The sequence below is a fragment of the Taeniopygia guttata genome, chromosome 26 (assembly GCF_048771995.1).
Source record: "Taeniopygia guttata chromosome 26, bTaeGut7.mat, whole genome shotgun sequence".
NCBI lineage: Eukaryota > Metazoa > Chordata > Aves > Passeriformes > Estrildidae > Taeniopygia > Taeniopygia guttata.
The window spans coordinates 2,902,186-2,926,496 of NC_133051.1; the positions used below are offsets into that span (position 1 = coordinate 2,902,186).

Here is a 24,311-nt window from a genome sequence, read left to right on the forward strand (position 1 = left end):
ACCGGTACTGACAATGTCACCAGTACCAGCAGTGCCACCGGCAGTGCCACCGGTACCGGCAATGTCACCAGTGCCAGCAGTGCCACCGGTACCGGCAATGTCACCAGTACCAGCAGTGCCACCGGCAGTGCCACCGGTACCGGCAGTGTCACCAGTACCAGCAGTGCCACCGGTACCGGCAGTGTCACCAGTACCAGCAGTGCCACCGGCAGTGTCACCGGTGCCAGCAGCCGCTGTCGCCCCCCAGCCGAGCTGCGCCACTCGCGCTCCTCTCCAGCAGCACCGGGGGACCCTCTCGCCCTTGCAGCGGGCACAGAGCACCCCGGGGACCCTCCGCACCCTCGCGGTGACCCAAACTCGTCCACTCCTTGCCCAAAATTCGCATTTTTGTCCCCGGATTGCGCCTTCAGCCTTGGGAGGGCTCAGCCCCGCACTGAGCGCCTGCGGCTGCTCATTAAGGGCGCCGCTAATGAGCTCCTCCCCCTGCTCTGCCGCCTCCCCTCCAGCTTGTGCCTTCCTCCCTCCTTCCCCTGCCTCCTCCTCCTCCTCCCGCTGCCGCTGCCGGGCCGCACTCGCTCTCCGCCCGCCCGGGAGCGCGCAGTGCGGCGCGGCCGCGCCCGGGAGCGCGCAGTGCGGCGCACCGAGCCCGCACCGAGCCCCGGCTGCGGCCACCTCAGCTCCGCCGGGTAAGGACAAACCGGGATCGGGATGCTCCGGGATGCGGGAAGCGCTCGGGGATGCGCACGGTGCGGGTGGAGAGGCTCCGCGCATCCTCAGCGCAGATTTGGGGTCCTAAACCTGCTCGGTGACACCCAGAATCTCCCGGTTTTTGCTGTCAGGACCCCGGGAGGGGGGAGCTGGGGCATGTGATGGGATTTTGGCTCTTACGTCACGGCTTCGTGTCCCTGCGTGTGACAAAACCCCGCGGTGGCAGTGCGGGGGCACGGGGAGCGCAGCCGGGTGGGGACCTTGGGGTGACAGCGCAACTTTGGGGCGCCGAGAGCTCTCGGGGAGCGGCGATTGCGCTGCGGGGGACGCGCCTCGCTCTTTCCCTGCCGCCTTCCCTCCGGAAGAACATCCCGGGCCGGAAAAATCCACCGGGAAAACGCACCTGGCTTGGGATGCGGCGCCGCGAAGCGACGGGCCCCGGCGGCGAGCGGTGAGTGGCGGGTGCGGGATCCGCATCCTCCCGCAGCCGCTCCCGGGGATCGATCTCCCTTCGGGAAGAGCGGGGAAAGTGCTGAATCACTGGGATCCCGGCCCCACGGGCGCTCCCGATGCTCCGTGGCTGCGACGAGCTCGGGAATGGGGCTGAGGAGGGCGAGGAGGCCGTGGAGGAGCGCTGGGGCCTGGGGGAGAGGGATTGTAGGGATGGAGCAGGGATGGAGCAGGGATGGAGCAGGGATCCTCCCTTTTCCATGGCCTCAGGTGCTCCTTGGAGGACAGGGAGCAGGAAAAATTCCATCCCGGGGAGCCTCTGGGAACCCAGAGGAGGTTTGGGTGGGAAAACAGAGATTTTGTCCAGAAAATCCCATCCTGCTAAAACATGGTCTTGCTCGGGTGGGTTTTTGCTTTTCCCTTTGGAACGCTGCCGGTGGGTTCCTTCCTCAAGGTCAGCTCCTTGGGATGGCTCAGGAGCACTGCCCAAAGTCACCCCGGGCTGTTCCCGGCTGGCTCCCGGCAGAGGGGCAGCGCCGAGGGCCGGGGGGATGCGGGATTTTCGGGAAAAGCTGGAATTCTGCCATGCCCAGCAGAGGCCCGGCTGCTTTAAGATGGATCCTGTGGCGCTGTGGTGTTTCCGGGGTGCTCCTGGCAGCTGCCGAGGACAAAAGCAGGAATCCTATGACTTTTCCAGGAATGTGACTCCTTTCTTTCCTGGAAAACCTCCCCCTCTTTGGCAGACACCGAGGGGCTGCTTTGTTCCAAGAAAACTTTGCTTTCTGTCCTGAAAGAAAACTCAAATTTGTCATTTTCTGCTCGATTCCTATTTTTAATTTTGCTGTTTTCCAGCTCCAGGCTGGGCCTTTGCTGCTTCCCCCCCCTCCTTTATTTTTTGTGTGTGGTTGTAACGTGAATCCGACATAAATAATGAATGGAACGAGCTGGGCTGGCAGGGAGAAGTTGTGTGGTTGGAAAAGTGACTTTGTTTAAAGGAGCTGGCACCTGGGCCTGGCTTTGTGTTAATTCTGGGCTTAACAAAGCTCTGTCCTCATCCTCCTCCCAAGGGATTTGGTTGAAACCCAGCCCAATCCAATCATCCCTTCTCCCAGCTGATGATGAAATGGGGAATATCCCCAGTTTTCCAAATTTATTCATCAGGATTTGTTTTCCTCTCATTCTCTCCAGGTTTTGGGGGAAATAAAATCCCTCAAAATCCTCTGGAAAAACTCCACCACAAAGCATCCCAAAACTGGGGGGAAATGTTGAATAATAATGGAAAAAATGAGGAATTTTTTTCCGTATTTTTGCTCCTGGCAGGTGGTTGGGATACTCTGAGTAGGATACTTGTAGGATACTCCTGGATGTAAAGGGCTTGTACCCTCAAATCTCAGGATGAGCAGGGAAGGGGTTGGGATGAAGTGAGAACCACAAAGTGAGTCTGGATCTGCCTGAGAATGGGAAGTTGGGAATTCCATCCCAGGAAACCCTTGGAGATTCCCAAGAATGTGAGGAAGGGGATGGACACGGGCAGCAGGAAAAGGGATTATTTTTTGGTGCTTCCTTTGTTGGGAAAAGGGGGAATAAATGGATTTAAGGAAGTTTCACTTCCCGCTGGAGCTGTTCTTAATTCCAGTGCTCCATCCCAGCTGGGGTGGCCTTGGGAAAGGGAATTATCCATAGGGATCATGGCCTTGGATTGGATCCTTCCTGTTCCTGTCACCAACTCTGCCCCACCAAGAAAAACGGGGAAGTTCTGGGGTTCTCCAAGGAAATATTCCCTGGAGAAAGGCCAGTGTAATCCAGAAATACAGAAATTATCAGGAATGTGTCAGTTCTGGGATGCTCCAAGGAAATATTCCCTGTATAAAGATGAGTTTTATCCAGAAATCCAGAAATTTGCAGGAATTGAGACATTTTGGGATGCTCCAAGGAAATATTCCCTGGATAAAGTTGAGTTTTGTCCAGAAATGCAGAAATTTGTAGGAATTGAGAAGTTCCGGGATGCTCCAAGGAAATATTCCTTGGATAAAGACCAGTGGAGCTCACCTGGGCAGGTGGAGCTTGGAAAGGGAACGCAAAGCTTCGGAAATTGCTGGTTCCATCTGGAGCTTTGGAATTTTTCTGCTCCATCCTGCTCAGGGAAGGAGGAGTCTCCAAGCGAAAAGTTTGGGATTTGTTTGAGGAATCTGGGAAGATGGAACTGCCCCATTCCCAGGACGCTCCTGAGGCTCTGATTTTATCTGGGAGTGCTTGGCAGGAATTTCTGGATTTGTTTTCCACCTGAGGGTGGATTTCCTGTGGGGTTGTAATTTACTCGTCTGGGCAGCACCAGCGTTGCAAATCCCAGCAGAATTTCATTCCCAGGGAAAAAACCTGGAAGTTCAGGAAGAATTCCTTAATTTCTTTGCTTTCTGGAATTCCCTGTTTTCCTCACTTTTTAAGTGGAACAAAAGCAGTTGAATTGGGAGGATTCAAACCCAGTGAGAAAATTGGATTTTCAGATAAAAAAAGTCATATTTTATTTGAATTTAAACAGCCAAACCTGTGAAGAGACTCCTAAAAAAACAAGGAAAAAACCTCTGGCACTTCCTTTTACTCCTCTGGTTTTGTTTGCCCTTCCCAAAATATTCATAAAACCTGCCAGGATTCATTCAGGGTTTGGATTCCCTTGCATTTTTTGTCAGATCTTGTCAGGGAGGTCTGGATTTCTTCCTGCCCCGGAGGGAATTCCTTTCCAACCTCATTTTCCTCATTTTACGTGTTGTTGGATGAGTTCTGCTTCATCTTTTCCATCTCCCCCCATCTTCCTGAAGCCCCTTGGTTCTTTTCCAGGATAATTATTGCGTAATTCCAGGGATTTCAACTTGGAATGAACTTGCTGGAAGTTTAAATATTCCATAATCCCCGTCCCCCTCCCTTTCCCTTTTTTCCTTTAATCCCGAGCTGAAAGAAACCGGGCTGGGTCATTACGGATTAAAAAAGAGGAGGATTTATCCTTCGGCTTATCAGGATCACCATTCCCACTTAATGAGATCGGAGGACAAGGATTATCCAGAGAAAAAAAACAGGGATGACTTCAGGTGGACAGAAATTCCTGACAAGGCTTCCTTATGTTCCTTTGGATCTCATCCTGGAATTTTGAGACCCAGCCCTGTTTTCTTCAGGGATGCAATTGGGAGGGAGCATCCAAAGGGCACAGGAGAGAGGGAATAGTGGAGATTTTTCCCCTGAAAGGAGAATTTGGGAATTTTTTTTCCCCTTGCATTCCTCTGCCTTCGAGCATAAGCAAGAGGTTGGCACATTCCCAGTTTGGAGGAGCATCCAAAGGGAAGAGGGAGTTTTGCCCAATCCAGGCTTGGGAAGAGCTGATGAATCCCTGTTCTGGATTCTGGGATGTTCCTTTCCCACCTCTGGAAGCAAACCTGGAGCCTCACAGGGAGTGGGAAAACAGGAGCACAACCCCCGGGGTTGGTGCAAGGTGAAGCCGGAGGTTCATCGGAATTCCTGGCAGCTTTTCCGCCGCTTTCTGCCTCCTTGGCAGCGGAATTTTGCTCTTTTTCCCAGGGACGGTCGGAATTTGATCCTGCAGCTCTGTCAGCCTGAATCCTGAATTCCTCCTGAAATTTCCTGGCATGGATAGGCCAGGCTGGCAGCTCCAGTGGGAGCTGGGAGGGCTGGAAGGTTCTCCTTGGATCTGTGGAAAATGCACCAAAATTCCCTTTTTCTCTCAATTATTCCCTCTTCCCGCTTATCCCAAGGATCCCCGAGTTCAAAGAGCTGCAGAATTAAGGAATAATTTGGGTTGGAAAATAAAAGCTCATCCCATTCCACGGACAGGGACAACTTCCCCATCTCAGGTTGCTCCAAACTGGCCTTGGACACTTCCAGGGGATGGGGCAGCCACAAATTTTTGGGAAAACCTGGGAATGCCGAGGCCGGGAATGTCCGTGGGTAGAAAAATCCTCTTGGATCCGGCCGCTCTCCAGGGTGCTGAAGCCCCTCCTGGGGATTTGGGAACTGCAAGTTAATTCCCTGAGTTCCCATCTCCCTGTTCCCACTGGAATCCAGGATAAAAAGGGAAAACAGGGATACGTTGGAACAGCAGAACGCAGGGAATGTGGGAATTCCCTTTTCCCACCCCCAGCGTGGTTTTAAGCTGGAGTTTGGATGCTGGGTGGTCTCCACAATTTAGGACGGATTTTAAACCCCGCCTGGGTAAAGCCTGGCTCAGCTGGGTTGAGCTTAGGGCTGATCCTGCTCCCGATGGTGGTGATCTCCTGAGGTAATTCCAGCTGGAATTGTCTGGGAATCCAGCTGCCTCCAGGATTTTTGGGAGTAGGGAACAAAATCCGCTCCCTCTTCATGTGGTTTGGGGATTTTTCTTCTCCTGGACAAAGCTCCTCTGGCCATCCATGTAGGAGCAGATTTATTGGATATTCCCAGCGTTTTTATTGGATATTCCCAGCAGTTTTGATTGGATATTTCCAGCAGTTTTTAGTGGATATCCAGAGCAGGTTTTGGTGAATATTCAGAGCAAATTTTTTGGATATTCTCAGCACTTTTTATTGGATATTCCCTGCAGGTTTTGTTGAATATTCAGAGCAACTTTTATCGGATATTCACAACAGTTTTATTGGATATTCCCAACAGTTTTTGGTGGAAATTCAAAGCACATTTTGTTCGATATTCAGAGTGGGTTTTTTTTATATTCCCAGCAGGGTTTTGTTTTGTAGTCCTGGCAGGTTTTATTTGATATTCCGGCAGTTTTTATAGGATATTCCCCCAACCTGTGGGCAGGGAAAGAATTCCAGCCTTCCCTTTTTCCCCAGGTGAAGGTCAGCCAATCCCATGGGCTCTTCCCAATCCTGCGGGCTCTTCCCAATCCCACGGGCCCTTCCCTTGGGTTTTGTTTGCCCTTCCCAAAGTATTCCCTCAGATTTTAAACCCGCCAGGATCCATCCAGGGGTTGGATCCCCTCACAATCTTTCTCAAATCTTGTCAGGGAGCTCCGGATTCCTTCCTGCCCCAGCGGGAATTCTTTTCCAACCTCATTTCCCTCATTTTTGGATGAGTTCTGTTCCATCTTTTACATTTTTCCCCGTCTTCCCGAAGCCTCAGCGATCCAGGGTGGTGGATTTGCAGACACAGCCCCATCTGTGGGGCTGGGATCGCTCCCGATCCCGCTCCATGTGGGATAAAGGCCCCTCTGTGACCCGGCCGGGCGCCGATGGAGTGCAGGGCCCAGGAGAAGCTCCCGTCCCTGCTGTCACCTTGGCGGTGTCACATTCCTGAAATCTGGCTTTGACATTCCCAGCAGACCCTGCCACAAAGGCTCCTTGTTGGGAATCTCCTTTGGGATGGGGCTGAGGTAATCCCAGCTGGGAGCGGGAGGAGGGGAGGGACAGGACGGGGCTTTGTGCCACCCGCACGTGCCAGGACACCCGGGGAGCTCCTCTGGTGACACTTCCGACAGGCTGAGGATGGTGGGAATGGTCAGCCTGGAGAAGGGAATGTCGTGTGGGGAAACTGGGATTTGGTTTGTGTGGGGAAACGGATTTTGGTTGTGTTGGGAAACTGGGATTTGGTTTGTGTGGGGAAATGGATTTGGTTGTGTGGGAATATCGGGATTTGGTTGTGTGGGAATATCGGGATTTGGTTTCTGTGGGGAAATCGGGATTTGGTTTATGTGGGGAAATTGGGATTTGGTTTTTGTGGGAAAATTGGGATTTGGTTGTGTGGGGATATCGGGATTTGGTCTGTGTGGGGAAACTGGGATTTGGTTTGTGTGGGAATATCGGGATTTGGTCTGTGTGGGGAAACGGATTTGGGTTGTGTTGGGAAACTGGGATTTGGTTTGTGTGGGGAAATGGATTTGGGTTGTGTGGGAATATCGGGATTTGGTTTGTGTGGGGAAATGGATTTGGTTGTGTGGGAATATCGGGATTTGGTTTCTGTGGGGAAATCGGGATTTGGTTTATGTGGGGAAATTGGGATTTGGTTGCATGGGGATATCGGGATTTGGTTGTGTGAAGACCTTGGGATTAAATTTGTGTGGAAACCTTGGGATTAAATTTGTGTGGAAACCTTGGGATTAAATTTGTGTGGAAACCTCAGGATTTAATTTGTGCGGAAGCCTTGGAATTTAATTTGTGTGGAAACCACAGGATTTGATTGGTGTGGAGACCTCAGGATTTGATTGGTGTGGTAAACTCAGGATGTGAAGGGGTCACAAGGAATGAAAAGGGAATCTTCAGCAGGAATTGGGGTGCTGGGATGGGTTCAGGGAGATTTGGGTGGGATATTGGAAAGGAATTTTTCCCTGTGAGGGTGGGGAGGCCCTGGGATGGAATTCCTAGAGAATCCATGGCTGCCCCTCCCTGGAAGTGGAGATATCAGAATTTGATTTGTGTGGAAACCTCGGGATTTGATTTGTACGGGAACCTCGGGAACTGAAGGAGTTACAAGGAGGGAAAAGGGAATCTGCAGCAGGAACTGGGATGACAAGATAAGGGGATGGGCTCAGGCTGAAAAAGGGGAAAATTGGGTGGAATATTGGGAAGAATTCTTCCTTGTGAGGGTGGGGAGGCCCTGGGATGGAATTCCCAGAAAATCCATCCTTGGAAGTGTCCTGGGCCAGGTTGGAGCCACCTGGGATACTGGAAGGTGTCCCTGTGGTGGCACTGGGGGACCTTAATCTCCCTCCAAACCCAGACATTCCGTGATTCCGCAATTCTACCTCAAATCCACTCAACAAATTGATAATCCCATTTCCTTCTTCCCCTGTATCTGGAAAATTTCAATTCTAACAGAAAATATCTTATACCCAAACTTCCTGTCCAAACTCAGTGCTCCCCCTTAATTCCCAGAAAAGCTGGAATTTGGCCAAATTCATCCAGATATTTTTTTTACATCCCACACCAGAACCACACATTTTAGAGGGTGGATTTTTCCCGAATGTCCTTCAAAACCTGATTCCGCATGTCCCAGGCTGCTATTTCCAGCTGACAGCTCCGGGATCCAGCTGCCAGCGCTCCCCAGGGATTTTATTCATGGCCATCCCAGCAGCTGGGACCAGCCTGGGGATTTTTGGTTGACCTCGTCTGAATCCTGCTGGCCCCGGTGACAGCTGGGAGGCTGAGCTGGCCCCGGCCCAGGACAGCAGGCTGCTCCTGGCTGTTTGATTCCGGGGATTTTGGCTTCTTTGTCTCCCTTTTCCAGCCTTTTTGGACAGGCTTGGGGGTGGGAATGATTCCTGGGAGTGGCATGGCTGAGCTGTGCAGGGAGGAAATTTGGGGTTTCCTAAGTGTTCCTGGCAGGATTTTGACTTGAATCCTAGATTTAGGCTGGAGGTGGGAATGGACACTTCCTGGGAATTCCCATCCATGGGTGCTTCTCAGAATTCCTCTTCCAAATCAGAGCAAGGGGAAAAACAGGGATATCCAGGAGCATCCAGGGATGAAACCCCCAGGAAGAAAAACAAAACCCTCTTTCCCAAGGGAACTGCAGTTCCTGCCCTATTGTCCGGTGAAAAGGGGGCTGGAATGGCTGGGATTGATCCCGAACAGCTGCTGGGATGCGGGAGGGCAGATGGCTCAATTATATTCGGAATGCGATGGGCAGTGTGGGGTTTGGGAGGCTTTGGGATCTTTTTTCCCTGGAAATCTGAGCTGCAGAGGAGGTTTTGGGATCCCCTTTCACTAAAGAAGGGGCTTTGGGAGATTTTGGGGTCACTTTCCCTGTAAACCTGAGCCAGGAGAGGATGAGGAGGGGATTTGGGAGGTTTTGGGATCCCCCTTTCACTAAAGAAGGGGCCTTGGGAGATTTTGGGGTCACTTTCCCTGTAAACCTGAGCCAGGAGAGGCTGAGGAGGGGATTTGGGAGGTTTTGGGATCACCTTTTCACTAAAGCAGGGGATTTGGGAGATTTTGGGATCGCCTTCCCTGTAAACCTGAGCCAGGAGAGGATGTGGGAGACTTTGGGATCTGTTTCCCACTAAATCTGAGCCAGGAGAAGCCACAGAGGGGCTTTGGAAGATTTTAGGATCCTTTTCCCACTAAACCAGAGCTGGGAAGAGCTATGGAGGGGCTTTGGGAAGCTTTGGGATCCCTCTCCCACTACGGGAGGGGCTTTGGGAATTTTAGGATCTTATTCCCACCAACCTGAGCTGGGAGAGGCTTTGGAGGGGCCGTTCCCAGGAGATGCCCCAGCTCCGACCCCATGCAGGTGGATGTGCCAATTCGGGATGTGCCGATCCCAAATTGTGCCACCTCGGAGCGCTCCGTGCCACCCTCCTGCTATTTCTGCTCCCGATCTGTGCCACAGCCAGAGCTGTCCTCGGGATCGGGCTCCAGAGGCCATAAAACCCCCCAGGATTTGGGATTTGAGCTATTCAGGGAGAATTTTAACCCCCAGCTCTGCTGGAGGAGAGGGAATAGCGGGAATGGTGCCCCGGGGTGGAGCTGAGCCCTCTGATCCAGCGGTGTGGGATTAATCCAGCTTTTCCAGCCACATCCTTCAAATCTCATCCCAAAACCTCATCTCAGGAGCTTTTTGGGGGAAAAGAACCCAAAAGGTTCCCCTGGGGGCCAGGAGAGGAGCGTGGGATGTGGTTTTAAGCAGGGAAAGATGAAATGGGAATGCAGGAATAGCTGGGAATGCTGGAGGAACAGGAGCAGGAAGTTCAAGGTGCACCGAAGTGATAATTGGGATTTCTGAAGTGCTAATTGAGATTTCTGGAGGGTTTTTGGGATGCAGCCTCGAGTGCTCATCAGGAAGATTCTTCTTTTTATCCCCCCTTATTCTTCCTTTTATTTCTCCTTGTTCTTCCCTTTATTCCCCCTGGGAGAAATTTCTGGAAACATCTCCAGGGTTAGAAGAAATTTCTGGGGACATCTCCAGGGTCAGGAGAAATTTCTGAGTCAGGGAAGGTCCCGGGGGTGTCTCCAGAATCAGGGATAATCCTGGAGACATCCCCACCCTCCAGGATCAGCAGAAATTCCTGCGGGGATCTCCAGGGTCAGGGGAAGTTCCTGGGGACATCTCCACTCCGCAGGGAAGATCCTGAGGACACACCAGGAGATGTCCCATGGCCACCACAGCTCCAGCCCCTCAGAGCCAGAGGCAAACCTGGGAAATCAGGAAGCTGACGCTTCTCCAGGTGGGATTTCCTGGCTCTGGGCACTGGGAAATCCCAAAATCCTTGTGGAGGACCAGTCCAGCACTGGGCAGAGTGACCTGGGCGGGTCTGGGAAGTGCCACCATGGCCAGACTTGGGAATGCTGCTGTTCCCTCCTCCTCCTCTCCCTTGGAAATCATGGAATGGCCACAATGCCCAGGGTGGGAGCAGATCCTCTCCAACATCCCATTTTTCCTTTGATATCCCAATGGAACATCCCAGGAGCTGCTTTAGAAAATAAAATTAAAACCCGCTGGGCCCCGCTCAGATCTTGTCTCCCTTTCACGTTCCCTCTCCAAGAGGCTGGAGCGGCTTTTAATTCCAGCAAATCCAGGGAAAACCAGGAGAAGGAACAAACCCATCGGCAGGAATGGGGTTTGATGGTTTCAAATCCTGAGTTTTGCTCATCTCGCTGTCCCATCCTTCTCCCTCCAGCCCCATTCCAATTTTCCAGCCGTTGGAAATCTCTCTGCTGTGCCCAGTGGGCATCACCCAATCCCAGAAAATCCGGGATCAGCCAGCCTGGAATTATCCCAGCGGCTCCCGAGGGTTTAATGAGGCTCAAAGTGGAACTGGAAGGGGTTTGTGGTGGGGGAGGGAGGATTTGGGGGGTCCTGGAGGTGGAGGGAGCTGGGGTGGGATTCAGGGAAGCGCCGAAACCTCGGGAGCGGCTCCTGGAAGCTCCAAGTTCTCAAAATCGCCCTAAAGAGGGAATTTTGGTGGTGGAGATAAGACCATTCCCCTTGGCACGACGTTCATTCCGTACTGGGATGCAGGAGCTGGAAAAGCGGGAATGTTGCTGTGTTTGCTCCCAAATATCAGGGTTTGGATACGGGAAAAAGGTGAATCCTTGGAGGGCGCCTTGGGAAGCAGGAAAATGGGAATTCTTGCCCCAAAAGGTGTCCCCAGGGCTCGGAACCGGCACCGGGGCACCTCCTCCTCCTTGCCTTCCCTACTCCCAACCGTTTAATCAGGAAAATGGGAATTGCATATTAATGAGATGCTAATGAAGCCGTGGATGGGATCGGGGCGATTTCTCATTTAAAGCGACAAAGCGGAGCTTTGTTTTTAAGGCGAGTTTATCGCTGCTGGGCCTGCCTGATTAGTCCTAATCTCCCTTCCTTGGGAAATTCCTGCTTTTATTCTCTGGGAAGCCTCTCCCGAAGTTCCTGCACCCCCTTCCATGGAAATCCTGGAAAATTATCCCAACAAAGATTCCTCTCCCCAGTTCCTCCTTCCCCCATCTATTTCCGGATTTCTGCTGGAGCCGGGATACGCAGCCAGGCCTTGTATGGATTTTTATTTTATTTTCAGTAAAATTCCCTCCTTTCCCTGGCTGGGGTTGGCTCTTTCCCAGCTGGAAAAACCCAGGATGAGCGATGAGGGTGCGGGAAGTTGGGAAACGCAGATCCCTGTGATCCACTCCCTAATTCCTCAGGAATTTTCTCGCTGTGAAATGGAGCTGCTATCGTTGCAGAGGCAAAAAAAAAAAAAAACCGAAAAAATTCCAAGCTGGAATATCAGTGGGAGAGTCAGAAATTCCTGGCTGGGAATTCTCAGTGGTGCGGATGTCTCTGCTCTGCTTTTCCACAGGGTCGGGAACAAAAGGAAACTGCATCTGGGAACAGAGCGGGGACACGGGGACAGGCCCGGGCTGGCACTCGGGCACGGGGAGGGCACAGAGTGGGCAGTGTCCGGTGCCACGGCCCCATTGTTCCCGCGGGAAAAGGGAGAAAAGGGGGATGGACGGAGAAAAGTCGGAATTACGGATCAGGGCTCTGGAGCCTCGGCGCTTCTCCAGGATGGAGGGGTTGGGGCAAACCAGGGAGAGGGAAATGGGGATTTTTGGGGGGTGTGAGTGGCTCAGGGTGTCCTTTCCAGGATGTGGAAAATCCTAGGGGAAAATGAGGAATTTCTGGGATGTGAGGAGCTCAGGGCGTCCTCAGGATTTGGAAAATTTTTGAGGGATTTTTTGGGATGTGAGGAGCTCGGGGTGTCCTTCCTGGGATGTGGAAAATCTTAGAGGGAAATGAGGATTTTTTGGGATGTGAAGAGCTCAGGGTGTTCTCAGGATTTGGAAAATCTTTGAGGGATTTTTTGGGATGTGAGGGGCTCGGGGTGTTCTCAGGATGTGGAAAATCTTTGAGGGATTTTTTGGGATGTGAGGAGCTCAGGGCGTCCTCAGGATTTGGAAAATTTTTGAGGGATTTTTTCGGATGTGAGGAGCTCGGGGTGTCCTTCCTGGGATGTGGAAAATCTTTGAGGGATTTTTTGGGATGTGAGGAGCTCGGGGTGTCCTTCCTAGGATGTGGAAAATCTTTGGGGGAAATGGGGATTTATTTGGGATGTCGGGGCTTGGGGTGTCCTGTCCAGGATGTGGAAAATCTTTGAGTTTGGGATAGAGAGAGGGAGAAGCTCAGCCTGAGCTTTGGAGGGGGAAAAAAATGGGAGACGGAAAGGGAGGCACCTCCTTACCCTTGGAATTACCTGGGGAGAGGTGAAATTTTCTTGTCAATCCTTGGATTTGAGACATTTTTTTTGGGATAAAGAGAGGGAAAACCTCAACCTGAACCTTGGAGGGGAAAACTGTGCCGGACATGGGAGAGGGAAAGGGAGGAGGAGGTAGAATAAAATCCTTGGAGATTGTGGGATCTGCCCTCCAGTGGGATTCCAATGGGAAGCACAACGGGAAAAGCTTTGGAGCTCCCTGCAGCCCTCAGGAATTTGGAGGGAAGTGGGATTTTTGGGATCAGTGCTGGTGGGGGATCGAGATAATTCCAGGGCAGCCGGGATTCCCCTCCAAGGGCAGGGATGGAGCAGTGGGAAGCACAGGCCGGAGGTTTGGGAATTCAGAGCAGAATTCCCTCAGGAACCCGGGAATGGGACAATTCCAGGATTGTTTAAAGCCAGGCTTTGCCTGCTCCGCTTTCCCAAATTCTCCTCCTGCTCAGATGCTCCGATTCCAGAAGCTCTGGAAAACCTGAGGATCAGGAAAAGGGCTGGGAGCAGGGCTGGGATCACCAAGGATTCCTCCAGGAAGATTTTCCTCCTAATTAAGCTCAATAACAACAGAAAAAGGGAATTTTTTCCCTTTTTAATAATAAATCAGGAGCGTTTTCCCAATGGGAACACCAAGGAAGGGCCTTTTCCCAGCTTCCAGAGGGTCTGCTCTGAGCTCCCCTCATTCCTCATGAATAATTTTCTGGATTCCTCCCCTTTCCTGCATGGATTGGTGTTTCCATGGCCACCAGCGAGTGATGTGATCCTGAGGGATGCTGGAGAGCGGCAGGAAAAGGGTTGGGAAAATGGGAAATTCCCAAAAAGTGGCCTGGCATCCTGCAGGGATGCTCCAGATCATCCCACTCCGAGCTTTTTGTGGGATTCCCTGACATCCTAAAGGGGTTTTATGCCTGGATTTTGTGGGATTCATCTCTCCTGTATGGAAATTCCAGTTTTTCCATGCTCTGAGCACTCGTTCCATCTTGAGCTTGGAAAAAGGGAGAGAAATCCTTCCCAAAGCCACGTGAAGGAGATTCCCAATTTGCCACATCACCTCAGCCAAGGTGGGACATGCTCCACATTCCCATATTATCCTGAGAAAGACAGGGAAAAACTTGGAATAGATTTTTTTGGGACAGGTTGTACCCAGATCCTGTGCCTGAGCTGTGCCAGTAATGGGATCCTTCCTCTTCCTGAATTTTTCCATGGAAAACCTTCTCGGTATTTTACAAAAGTTGGATTCCAGCTCCAATTCAGATGTGCAGAATTAAAGGAATTTGCTGATCCAACCCTCAATCCCAATGCCTGCTCTTTGTTTCCCTCAGCTCCGGGGTTTTAATGGATTTTCACGCTTTTTCCATTGAATATTCCCAGAAGGAAACTTTGGTGGATCAGAGATGAGGTGGGAGGAGTTAAATATTGAAATTTCCCTTTCCTTTGTTTTTTCCTTCGACTTTAAACTCCACGATTTTCCTGCAGATTTCCCCTCCTGTTTCCAGTGGTGTCAGCAAGGGGAGATTTGCATTTCCAATGATTTGCAGGACGCGGATTCCACCTTTTCCAGGGATCTTAGAAAGTTTTGGCGGATAAAAATCCCCATTTCATTCATCCCTGTCTCAATCCATCCTTTGAACTTTTCCAAGGAAACCCTAAATTCCAACCTGGCCGTTTAATTCCACAAAAATCCCTTTTATTTTTATGGAATTTTTAAGCACGACATCCCTGGGTTCCCTCCTGAGCTGGGTTTGTGCCAACTTCATTATCCCCAAGCCAAAAGCGTCCCCCAATTAATTTATTCCCATTCCGGAGGCAGCTCCGGCGGCAGATGGAGAGGTGGTGACACCAGGATTTGATGATTGAGTGACAAAGGGTGACAATTCCGTGGAGAGCGACAGGAGGGGTTGGGAGAAATGCCAGGGAATGGTGAGAAAAAGCAGGGAATGGTGGGAAATCGCAGGGAAGGGTGCTGCCCTCCTCATTCCCAGCTCCAGGGAATGAACGAATTTGGAATTTCATCACATTCCTGTGGAAAATATCCTCGAGGGCTGTCACAATTCCTGGGAAAATAAGTGGGAATGGGATCACCAAACCCTGCCAGGAATGGTGGGACACACCTGGAGCATCAGCTTTAGGTCACCAGCAGGGTTTTTTGGGAATGAAATTCATGAAAATATCCAAGGCCAGGTCTGTTCCCATTGGGATCAGTTGGTTCCCATTGGGATCACTCGGTTCCCACTGGAATAAATCGGTTCCCACTGGGATCAGTTGGTTCCCACTGGGATCAGTCAATTCCCACTGGGAACCCTGCTGAGATCACTCAGTGTCCACTGGGATCAGTCAGCTCCCACTAGGATCAGTCGATTCCTGATGGGATCAATCTATTCCTGATTGGATCAATCAGTTCCCACTGGGATCAGTCAAGTCCTGCTGGGAATGCCACTGGGATCACTCAGTTCCCACAGGGATCAGTCAGTTCTCACTGGGATCAGTTGGTTGGTTCCTGCTGGGATAAATCAGTTTACACTGGGACCAGTCAATTCCAGCTGGGATCACTCAGTTCTCACTGGGATGAATCAGATCCTGCTGGAATAAATCAGTTCCCACTGGGATCACTCAGTTCCCACTGGGATCAGCTGTGTCTGATGCCCTTGGCAGGAGGGAGAACCGGGTCTGGGATCCAATGATGGGATCAGGATCTGCTGTTCCTGTGTCTGAGGGTTCCTCTCACACAGGAGAGGAATCCCAAGTGTCCCAAGTTCCCTGAGTGGATTTTCCCATGGGAACAGACACCCCTGGCATGGCCAGGCTGTGGTTGTGTCCAGCAGGAAAGGGAATTCCAGCCAAACCCTCTCCCAGCTCCACGTGATCAGAGAAATGTGGAGTTTTTCTCTCTCTGAGTGTTGCATCCATCATTTTATTCACAAAATCACGGAACGTCCCGAGTGGGAAGGGATTCCTGGGGACCCCAGAAATCCCACAGCTCATCCAAACATTCCCATCCTTGGAGAGACTTGGGCTGCTCCGAGCCTGGATCCAGAATCCGGCAGCAGGAGCGGAGGTGGGAGCTGGGGAAGCTTTTCCAGAGGCTCCGGATCCATCCCAGGGCTGTTTTCCCACCTGATTAACCCTTGGCTGATCCCAGGGCCAGATGCCACCAGGGAGGGGTGGCCTGGGGACACTCCAGGGACAGGCACGGCCCATGTCCCCCCGTGCCACCAGCTCCGTGGGTTTTCTGGGAGCAGCGTGGGATGGATGGCCCTGGGAAGGAGGTGACCATGGCCCCGTGTCACCTCCACCTGTCCTGAGCTGCCAGGGGAATTGGGATGGGATTTGCTGGGATGGGATTTGCCAGGATGGGATTTACTGGGGTGGGATTTGCTGCTCCATCAGCAAGGGGACAAGGGGACCAGAGTGTCCCTGAGCCACCACCCCACAGATTCTCTGGGATTTTCTGTTGGGATTCCTGGAAAAATGGTGCCCCAGTTCCTCCCAGTGAAGGGACACAGGGAGGCTCCTGGGTGCCACCAAACTTTTCCCTTTCCCACCTGGATTTTCCCTTCCCAATCCCTATTTTCCCCCTCACTTCCTTTCCATGTTCCTCCCAAACCAATCTCATCCTAATTTTCCAATTAAAAATTCCAGTATCAGGAGGGCTTTTCCCTCCAAAATTTTGATTTGGAAATGAATGGTTTTCATGGAAATGGAAATGAATGGAAATTTCATGGAAATGAATGATTTTTCCCTCCAAAATTCCAAGTTAAAACCAGGAGTTTCCCAATATCCCATCTAATTTTTCCATTCCCTGTGTCCTGTCCCTCTATCCCTTATCCCAAATCCGTCTCCTGGAGCCTCTTTAGGCCCTGAGTTCTCCCTGGGTCCTTCCTTTCTTCAGCTGAACATTCCCAGTTCTCCCAGCCTGCCTCCAAACTGGGAAATCCATCCATGGGTTCTTTTTCAATCCATGATTCCCATTATCCCAACTGTAGTGGTTTTGGTTTGTTAATTTAAGATTTTTTTTTTAATTTTGAGTTTTTTAAACTAATGTGTTAATGAGTGCGGTGAGTGTTAGTGTTGGCTAATTACTAATTAATTTACTTTCTGTTGTGAGACAGGAAGATGGGATTAGGAAAAAGGTAAAGTAGGTTTAAAATTTAAAAATGGTGTAAAAATGTTATTAATAGGAACTAAAAGAAAAAAAGTAGCAAGAATTAAAACAAATCTTTTAGAACACTTTTCTTGACAACTATTCCTTTTCTATTGATGATGTAAAAAACTAAAACTTAAAATTTTTAGTCAGTTTACTGCTCTTAAAATAGTATTTTTTAGTTTACTTAGGGAGGGAAGTCTTTTTTGTTAATGTTATGGAGATGTTTCTACAAGAGGAAAAACCAGTTTTTTTGTGGTTTTTAATTTTTTATTAATAATAGTATGGGGAAACTTGTAATTGTGGAGTTTTCCTTATTTTTACAAGTTTTTCTCAGCTTGTTTATGGGTTATGTTGGCTTATGGGGTATTGTTTTAAAGATGAGTTGTTTAAAGGTAAGAGTTTTTATAATTTATTTCTAAAACCACCACGCCAGCCCAAGGGGATTTTCTGTTGGTGGCAAAGCCGCTCCGTGCTCCTCAATCAGATTTAACGAAGCAATAAACAGAGCTGCCGGAATTTTCCCCAGGAACAGCAATTCCCAAAGTTTTACTGTTCCTCCTGCAGCCATAAATCGGGAAAAATTGGGATAAACTGGGATAAAAATCCAGCTGCTGCTGGGAGCATCCTGCTGATCCTAACGAGCTGATTCAATCCAATCCCTCACTGTTTAATTTTGTTAAATTCCAAATCCAGATTTCCTTTGCTTCCCATTTCCTGCTCTGGAGCTGGGGTTGTTCTCCAGGAGTGGGGGTGTAGAGAAGGGATTTTTCCCATTGTTATCCCAAAAAAATATATATATAATTTTAAGAAATGGGAATAAATGAATTCCAGCCCATCCTCAGAGTGGTTTGTGCACCCGGTGGATCCCAGGGGAGCAGGGCACGTTCCAGGTGCTGCTGTTTGTAGGGATTTTGAGAATTCTGACTTTGGGGCCAGATTCGTGTCCTGGCTGGTGCTGGAGTGGGATCTCCCTGGGAATTTCTGCAGGAAGAGGAGCTGTTCCCATGGGTTTTTATTTCAGATCCTGGAGGGAGAAAAGAGAGAATTCCATGGAATTCTGAGGAGCAGAGCAGGGCTCAGCCTGGTCCTGCTGGTGAGGGACCAACCCCAACCACCCCTTCCCCTCTCCGTGCTTCCCTTTGGGATTTAGGGACGAGGCTGATGGATTTCTCCTGCTTTTTGGGCTGGTGTCAGATCCTTTCTATGCAGGAAAAAAAAGCTAGAAAAATGCTGATTTTTGGGAAAACTTCTCCCCTGCCATTCCAGCACCCCCAGCTCAGAACGTCCCTGATCTCTGCGGCAGCTCCAGCCTCTCTGTGCCGGGAGAATTCCCCGTTCCCGGCCGGAGCAGCTGGGACAATGCGGGGCTGTGTTCTCCAGGAGCCACCTACACGTGCAGGAATTGTTCCCAGGGATTGTTCCCGCTGCCCACATCTGCTCCGGACAAAGGGGCCCTGGAGGAGCCTGGAGGAGCCTGGAGGAGCCTGGAGGAGCCTGGCATTTTCCAGGGGATGAATTCCCTCTGTGCTTGTCCTTGCTCCCGGCCAGCACGATCCTGTGGATCATCCCTGGATCATCCAGCCGGGGCATTCCTGTAGGATTCTGCCCGTGGGTTCAGGCCAGAGATTCTGTGCTGCTTTTACAGCTCAGGAATTGTCTGGAATTTCGTTTCTTCCTGATATTCCTGGATTTTTGCAGCCCCACTGCAGTGGGATTTGTAGGGAAAAGCTGCCCTTGGATCCCTGGAAGTGTCCAATGCCAGGTTGGAACAACCTGGGATAGGGGAAGGTGTTCCTGTGCTTGGGATGAGCTTTAAATTCCCTTCCCAACTCAAACCATTCCAGGATTCTGTGATTTCCCATCAGAGCTTTTATATTCCCATATTTACAAATAACCCCCAGGAATCTGTGCCAGGAACTTCCTCCTTCCCTCTCAGCCTTTCCCAACCCCAAATCCAAGGAAAACAAAAAATCCCTCACTTTTCAGCCCCAAACTCTTCCTATTTGGACCCATTTTAGCCCCCACAGCCTCCCTCCCCCAAAATATCCCTGTTTGAAATGGATTTAAAGCTTTTGGTTCTCCTTTTGGGATCTGCATTTGTTTTCTGGGTGGAAAATGGGATCCTGGGAGTGTGGATGGGATCTGGCAGCAGCGAGGGGAACATCTGGACCCTGGCTGGGAATGGGATTGTTTGGAGACCAGTGGGGAAAAATCCCAATCCTAGAATTCTGCTGAATCAATGCCAGGATTTTTGGGACAACGGCTTCAGACCCCTGAGCTCATCCTGATGCCCTGAGGGATCAGATATTCCTCAGTATTTTCAATGCATAAAATACAATTATTATTAATTTTTTCAACAGAAAATCCACATTTTTATTTCATCCCACAGGCTCCATTTGGATCCCACTGCTCCCAGGAATTTTCTCTTGGTCCCTGGGCACTGACTCCAGGACTGGAGCCCAAACAACCCCATAAATCCTTCCAGCGGGACAATCCTGGGCTCAGGAGAGCTGTTCCCACGTGTTCCCCAAATCCTGGCCACCATTCCTGGCCCCATTCCCACCAGTTTTTGGGCAGAAACACCGCGTTCCCGAAGTTTCCAAAGGGAAAACGCCAGGATTGGCTCAGTGATGTGACTCTGGGGTTGTTTATTTCCAGCTGAGGATCCCTCTACACGTGCCACCACCCCAGGGGACACCCCAAAGTCACCCCAAGGAACATCCCGAGGTCCTCAGGCCACCCAGAAAAGCTCCAAGATGATCCCAAGGAGAGCCCAGGTCACCTGCGCCGGAATTGCCTTCGCCCTCTGCCTCCAGCACCTTGTCAGTGCCATCGAGGTCCCCCTGGACTGTAAGTTTGGGGTTTATCCTCTCCACTTCCTTCCCAAAATTTCCTCACTGGGATGTGGAGGAGGTGGGATGAAGGTGGGAACATCCCAGGTGGATTTTCTCCTCCACAGCTGAGTTTTCTCCTCCATATTTGGGTTTTTCTCCTCCAAATTTGGATTTTCTCCTCCACATTTGGGTTTTTCTCCTCCAAATTTGGATTTTCTCCACATTTTTGGTTTTTCTCCTCCAAATTTGGATTTTCTCCTCCACATTTGGGTTTTCTCCTTGACACTTGAATTTTCTTCTCCGCATTTGGATTTTTCTCCTCCACATTTGGATTTTCTTCTCCAAATTCAGATTTTTCTCCTCCACATTTGGGTTTTCTCCTTCACAATTGAATTTTCTTCTCCAAATTTGGCGTTTCTCCTCCAAATTTGGATTTTCTCCTCAACAGTTGGGTTTTCTCTTTGACAATTGAATTTTCTCCTCCACATTTGGGGGTTCTTCTCCAAATTTGGCTTTTCTCCTCCACATTTGGGTTTTCTCCTTCACAATTGAATTTTCTTCTCCAAATTTGGTGTTTCTCCTCCAAATTTGGATTTTCTGCTTCACAGTTGGGTTTCCTCCTTGACACTGGAATTTTCTCCTCCACATTTGGGATTTCTCTTCCAAATTTGGCTTTTCTCCTCCACATTTGCGTTTTCTCCTCCATGTTTGGAAGGAAAAGGGGTTTTTTTTTTGTGTAGGGTTTCCAAGGCCTGCAAAACCTGGATTTATTTTCTGGCTGTGCTGGAAACAGGGTTGGAACAGGTCGAATTAACCTCCTGTCTTTTTCCCTCTATGCTTTCCCTTTGGGAATAACAGCAAATATCCAGAGTGAATGTAAGTGTTCCCTTCCCCCCGGCTGGCCGTGTCCTTGTCCCCAAAACTGCATGAGGGGACCCTGAGCAGGGGCTGGTGGTGGCAGTGGTGGCACAAGGGGGACATGGCACCTTCTGAGCCAATTTTCCCACACATCCAGTTTGGGAAAGGCGTGGAAAAGCTGGAGAAATTTGGGAAGAGCTCCCAGCTCTCTGTGCTGGCCCCGGAGAAGGGGCTGGGGCTGTGTTTGCTGTGGAAAAGTTGTTCCTGCAGGGTTTGGGTTTGGAGAAGGGCAGGAATCCTCTCCTGACACCTGTGCCAAGCTCAGCCCCACATCCTGACGAGTTGGGAGCATCCCTGGATCTCAGAGGATGAAGAAACAGCCTTGGATCTTCACCCCAGGAGATGGGATCTGCAGTTTGGAGATCAGGGCTGGGTCCTATCCCATCCATGGGGTTCCTGTGTCCTTTTTTCCATCCCTGCCCTCCTAAATTCCAGGTCTGAGCTCCTTTGTGCTCATCCGGGGGGGTTGGAATCTCTTCCTTTTACCAGGAATTTCTCAGGATCCCTGACCCAGCCCCTTCTGAGCTGCAGATCCAGGCTGAATTCCCACTGGATTCACCCTGTGGGAACAGAAGGCTGGAACTGGGACATTCCCTAAGGAGACCAAGATACAGAGAGGGAGTTGAGGATTTTTGGTACCTAAAGGGAGTCTGGACACTGTGATGCTCCAAGAGGTGATGAATTCAGGGAATTCACAGGAATTTCCTCAGGATTCAACCTCCAGATCACACACCCAGCCGGGGGAAGGAGCTGAGAGCCCAAAAGGAATTGCTGCGGGATGGCGCTGAGGGATGTCCCCCGGTTCCTCACGGATTTCCCATTCCTCGCAGTGCCGCAGCCCCCCACGATCACCAAGCAATCCATCAAGGATTACATCGTGGATCCCAGGGATAACATCTTCATAGAATGTGAAGCCAAAGGCAACCCCGTTCCCACGTGAGTGTGTTCCCAGCGCTCATCCCGCTGTCCCGCGGCGCTCCGGAGCCGCTCCCACTGTCCCTCCCCAGCCCATCCCACTGCTGGCACAGCACAGGTAAGGACATCCCTGGGGACACGGTTCCAAATCCAGCCTTTCCTTGCCATTCCAGCTTTTCCTGGACGCGGAACGGGAAGTTCTTCAACGTGGCCAAGGATCCCAAGGTGTCCATGAGGAGGAGATCGGGGACTTTGGTCATCGACTTCCACAGCGGGGGCCGGCCTGATGACTACGAGGGCGAGTACCAGTGCTTCGCCAGGAACGACTACGGCACGGCCCTTTCCAGCAAAATCCACCTCCAGGTTTCCAGTGAGTGATTCCCGGGAAACAGAGCGAGGCCACGGGAAGTTTGGGGGGGAATATCCAGCACGCAAACGCCTCCAGGTGTGTCCAGGTGTGCCCAGGGGACAGGGAAGGAATGGAAGATGTGGCTGGAGCTGATGGGGAATTGCTTGGGATGGACGGGATGGATTTGAGGATATGAATTTAAGGATTTCAGGGATGCATTTGATGGATAAATTTAAGGGTAAGGATTTCAGGGATGCATTTGATGGATACATTTAGGGGGATGGATTTCAGGGATGGACTTGGGGGTGTGGAGCTGAGGATATGAATTTAAGGGTAAGGATTTCAGGGATGGATTTGAATATGGATTGAGGGCATGGACTTAAGGGGATGGAATTGAGGATATGAATTTAAGGGTGGATTTCAGGGATGGGCTTGAGGGTGTGGAATTGAGGGCATGGAACTGAGAGTATGAATTTAAAAGTAAGGATTTCAAGGATGGATTTGATGGATGAGTTTAAAGGGATGGATTTCAGGATATGGATTTGAATATGGACTTGAGGACATGGATTTAAGGGGATGGAATTGAGGGGATGGAATTGAGAATATGAATTTAAGGATGAGGATTCCAGGGATGGATTTGGGGAATGAATTTAGGGGTGTGGATTTCAGGGATGGATTGGAGGGATGAATTTAGGGGTACAGATTTGGGGTATATATTTCAGGGCATGGATTCCAGGAGATGAATTCCAGGGAGTTTTGCACACACCCAGATGAATTTTGCACTGAAACCAGGCCGGATCCAGTGGGAATCACTCCGCAGGAATCCTTCCCTCCATTCCTCACTTTCCTTTGTTTCCCACGGCAGAGTCTCCGCTGTGGCCCAAGGAAAAGGTGGATGTGATTGAGGTGGACGAGGGGGCCCCGCTGAGCCTGCAGTGCAATCCCCCGCCTGGCCTCCCCGAGCCTGTCATCTTCTGGATGAGCAGCTGTGAGTTGGGAGCGCCTTCTCCACTGGGAATTCCGGCAATTGCGGCTCCATCACCTGTAGGGTTTAAAATAACCATGGGTGGGGTTGTTGCTGATAGTTTGGGGTTGGTTCTGTCAGCCTGGGGTTGTTCCTGTTTGTTTAAGGCTGGTCCTGATCGTTTAGGATTGTTTCTACTAATTTAGGGTCATTTCTATATGTTTAGGATAATTTCTATTAGTTTAGGGCACTTTCTGCTACTTTAGGGCTGGTCCTGATCGTTTAGGGTAATTTCTGCTCGATTAGGGTTGTTTCTGCTAGTTTAAGATGCTAGCTAAGGGTCATTGCTGGTAGTTTAGGGTAATTGCTGTTAATTAAAGGCACTTTCTGCTAGTTTAGGGTAGTTTTTAGTAGTTTGGGGTCCTTACTGGTAGTTTAGGGTTTTTTTCTGCTAACTTAGGACACTTCCTGCTAGCTTAGGGTCCTGGCTGATAGTTCAGGGTAATCTGTGGTAGTTTAGGGTAATTACTACTAATTAAGGGCACTTTCTGCTAATTTAGGGTCATTACTGGTAATTTAGGGGTTTTTTTCTGCTAACTTAGGACACTTTCTGCTAATTTAGGGTTGTGGCTGCCAGCTTAGGGTCATTGCTGGTAGTTTAGGGTAATTACTGCTAATTAAGGGCACTTTCTGCTAGTTTAGGGTCGTTACTGGTAATTTAGGTTTTTTTTCTGCCAACTTAGGACACTTTCTGCTACTTTAGGGTCATAACCACTGATTTAGGGCACTTCCTGCTAATTTAGGGCAGCTTAGGTCCCTTCCTACTCCTTCAGGCTCACCAGCCCTACTCCGCACCTCACACCCCCCATCCCTCCGTCATTCCCGTTCTCCGTAAATCCCGCCCGGCCCTGAATTCCCGCCGCTCTCCCGCAGCCATGGAGCCGATCCCGCAGGACAAGCGCGTGTCCCAGGGCCACAACGGGGACCTTTACTTCTCCAACGTGCTGGCGCAGGACGCGCTGACCGACTACAGCTGCAACGCCCGCTTCCACTTCACCCACACCATCCAGCAGAAGAACCCCTACACCCTCAAGGTCAAAACCAGTAAGTGGCTCACTGGGGGACCAGTTTGGGCTCCATCCCAAAGGGTTTTCCGGCCAGGAATCCAGCAAGGGAAGAGTTGCACCCGTGGTTTGGTTTGGGTGGGGTAAGGATGGGTTTGGGTGGTTTTGGGGTGAGTGGGGAGGGAGGGGTTGTAGCTTCCTGGTTTTAGGGTTCCAGAGATGGTTTGGGGTAGGAATTGCCAATTCCATGTGTTTGGGGTAAAACTTGGAGCATTGCACAGATGG

At 50.6% G+C, this 24,311-nt stretch overlaps 1 protein-coding gene across 21 annotated transcripts in view; it reads left to right on the forward strand.

Annotated features, from left to right (window-relative positions):
• Positions 1 to 233: 233 nt before the first annotated feature.
• The window catches only part of NFASC (neurofascin), an 81,619-nt gene continuing 57,541 nt past the window's right edge, over positions 234 to 24,311 (forward strand). For 3 of the 21 annotated variants that reach the window (XM_072918684.1, XM_072918688.1, XM_072918694.1), the window contains exons 1-7: positions 242 to 686; positions 19,641 to 19,832; positions 20,675 to 20,692; positions 21,565 to 21,670; positions 21,823 to 22,019; positions 22,864 to 22,986; positions 23,896 to 24,066. In XM_072918684.1, the coding sequence (XP_072774785.1) occupies positions 470 to 686; positions 19,641 to 19,832; positions 20,675 to 20,692; positions 21,565 to 21,670; positions 21,823 to 22,019; positions 22,864 to 22,986; positions 23,896 to 24,066 (1,024 nt within the window). In that variant the 5' untranslated portion in view covers positions 242 to 469. Of the gene's footprint in view, positions 687 to 884; positions 1,164 to 19,640; positions 19,833 to 20,674; positions 20,693 to 21,564; positions 21,671 to 21,822; positions 22,020 to 22,863; positions 22,987 to 23,895; positions 24,067 to 24,311 lie in introns of those variants that run through there. The other 18 variants (XM_072918691.1, XM_072918701.1, XM_072918698.1 and 15 more) reach the window with 15 other exon arrangements.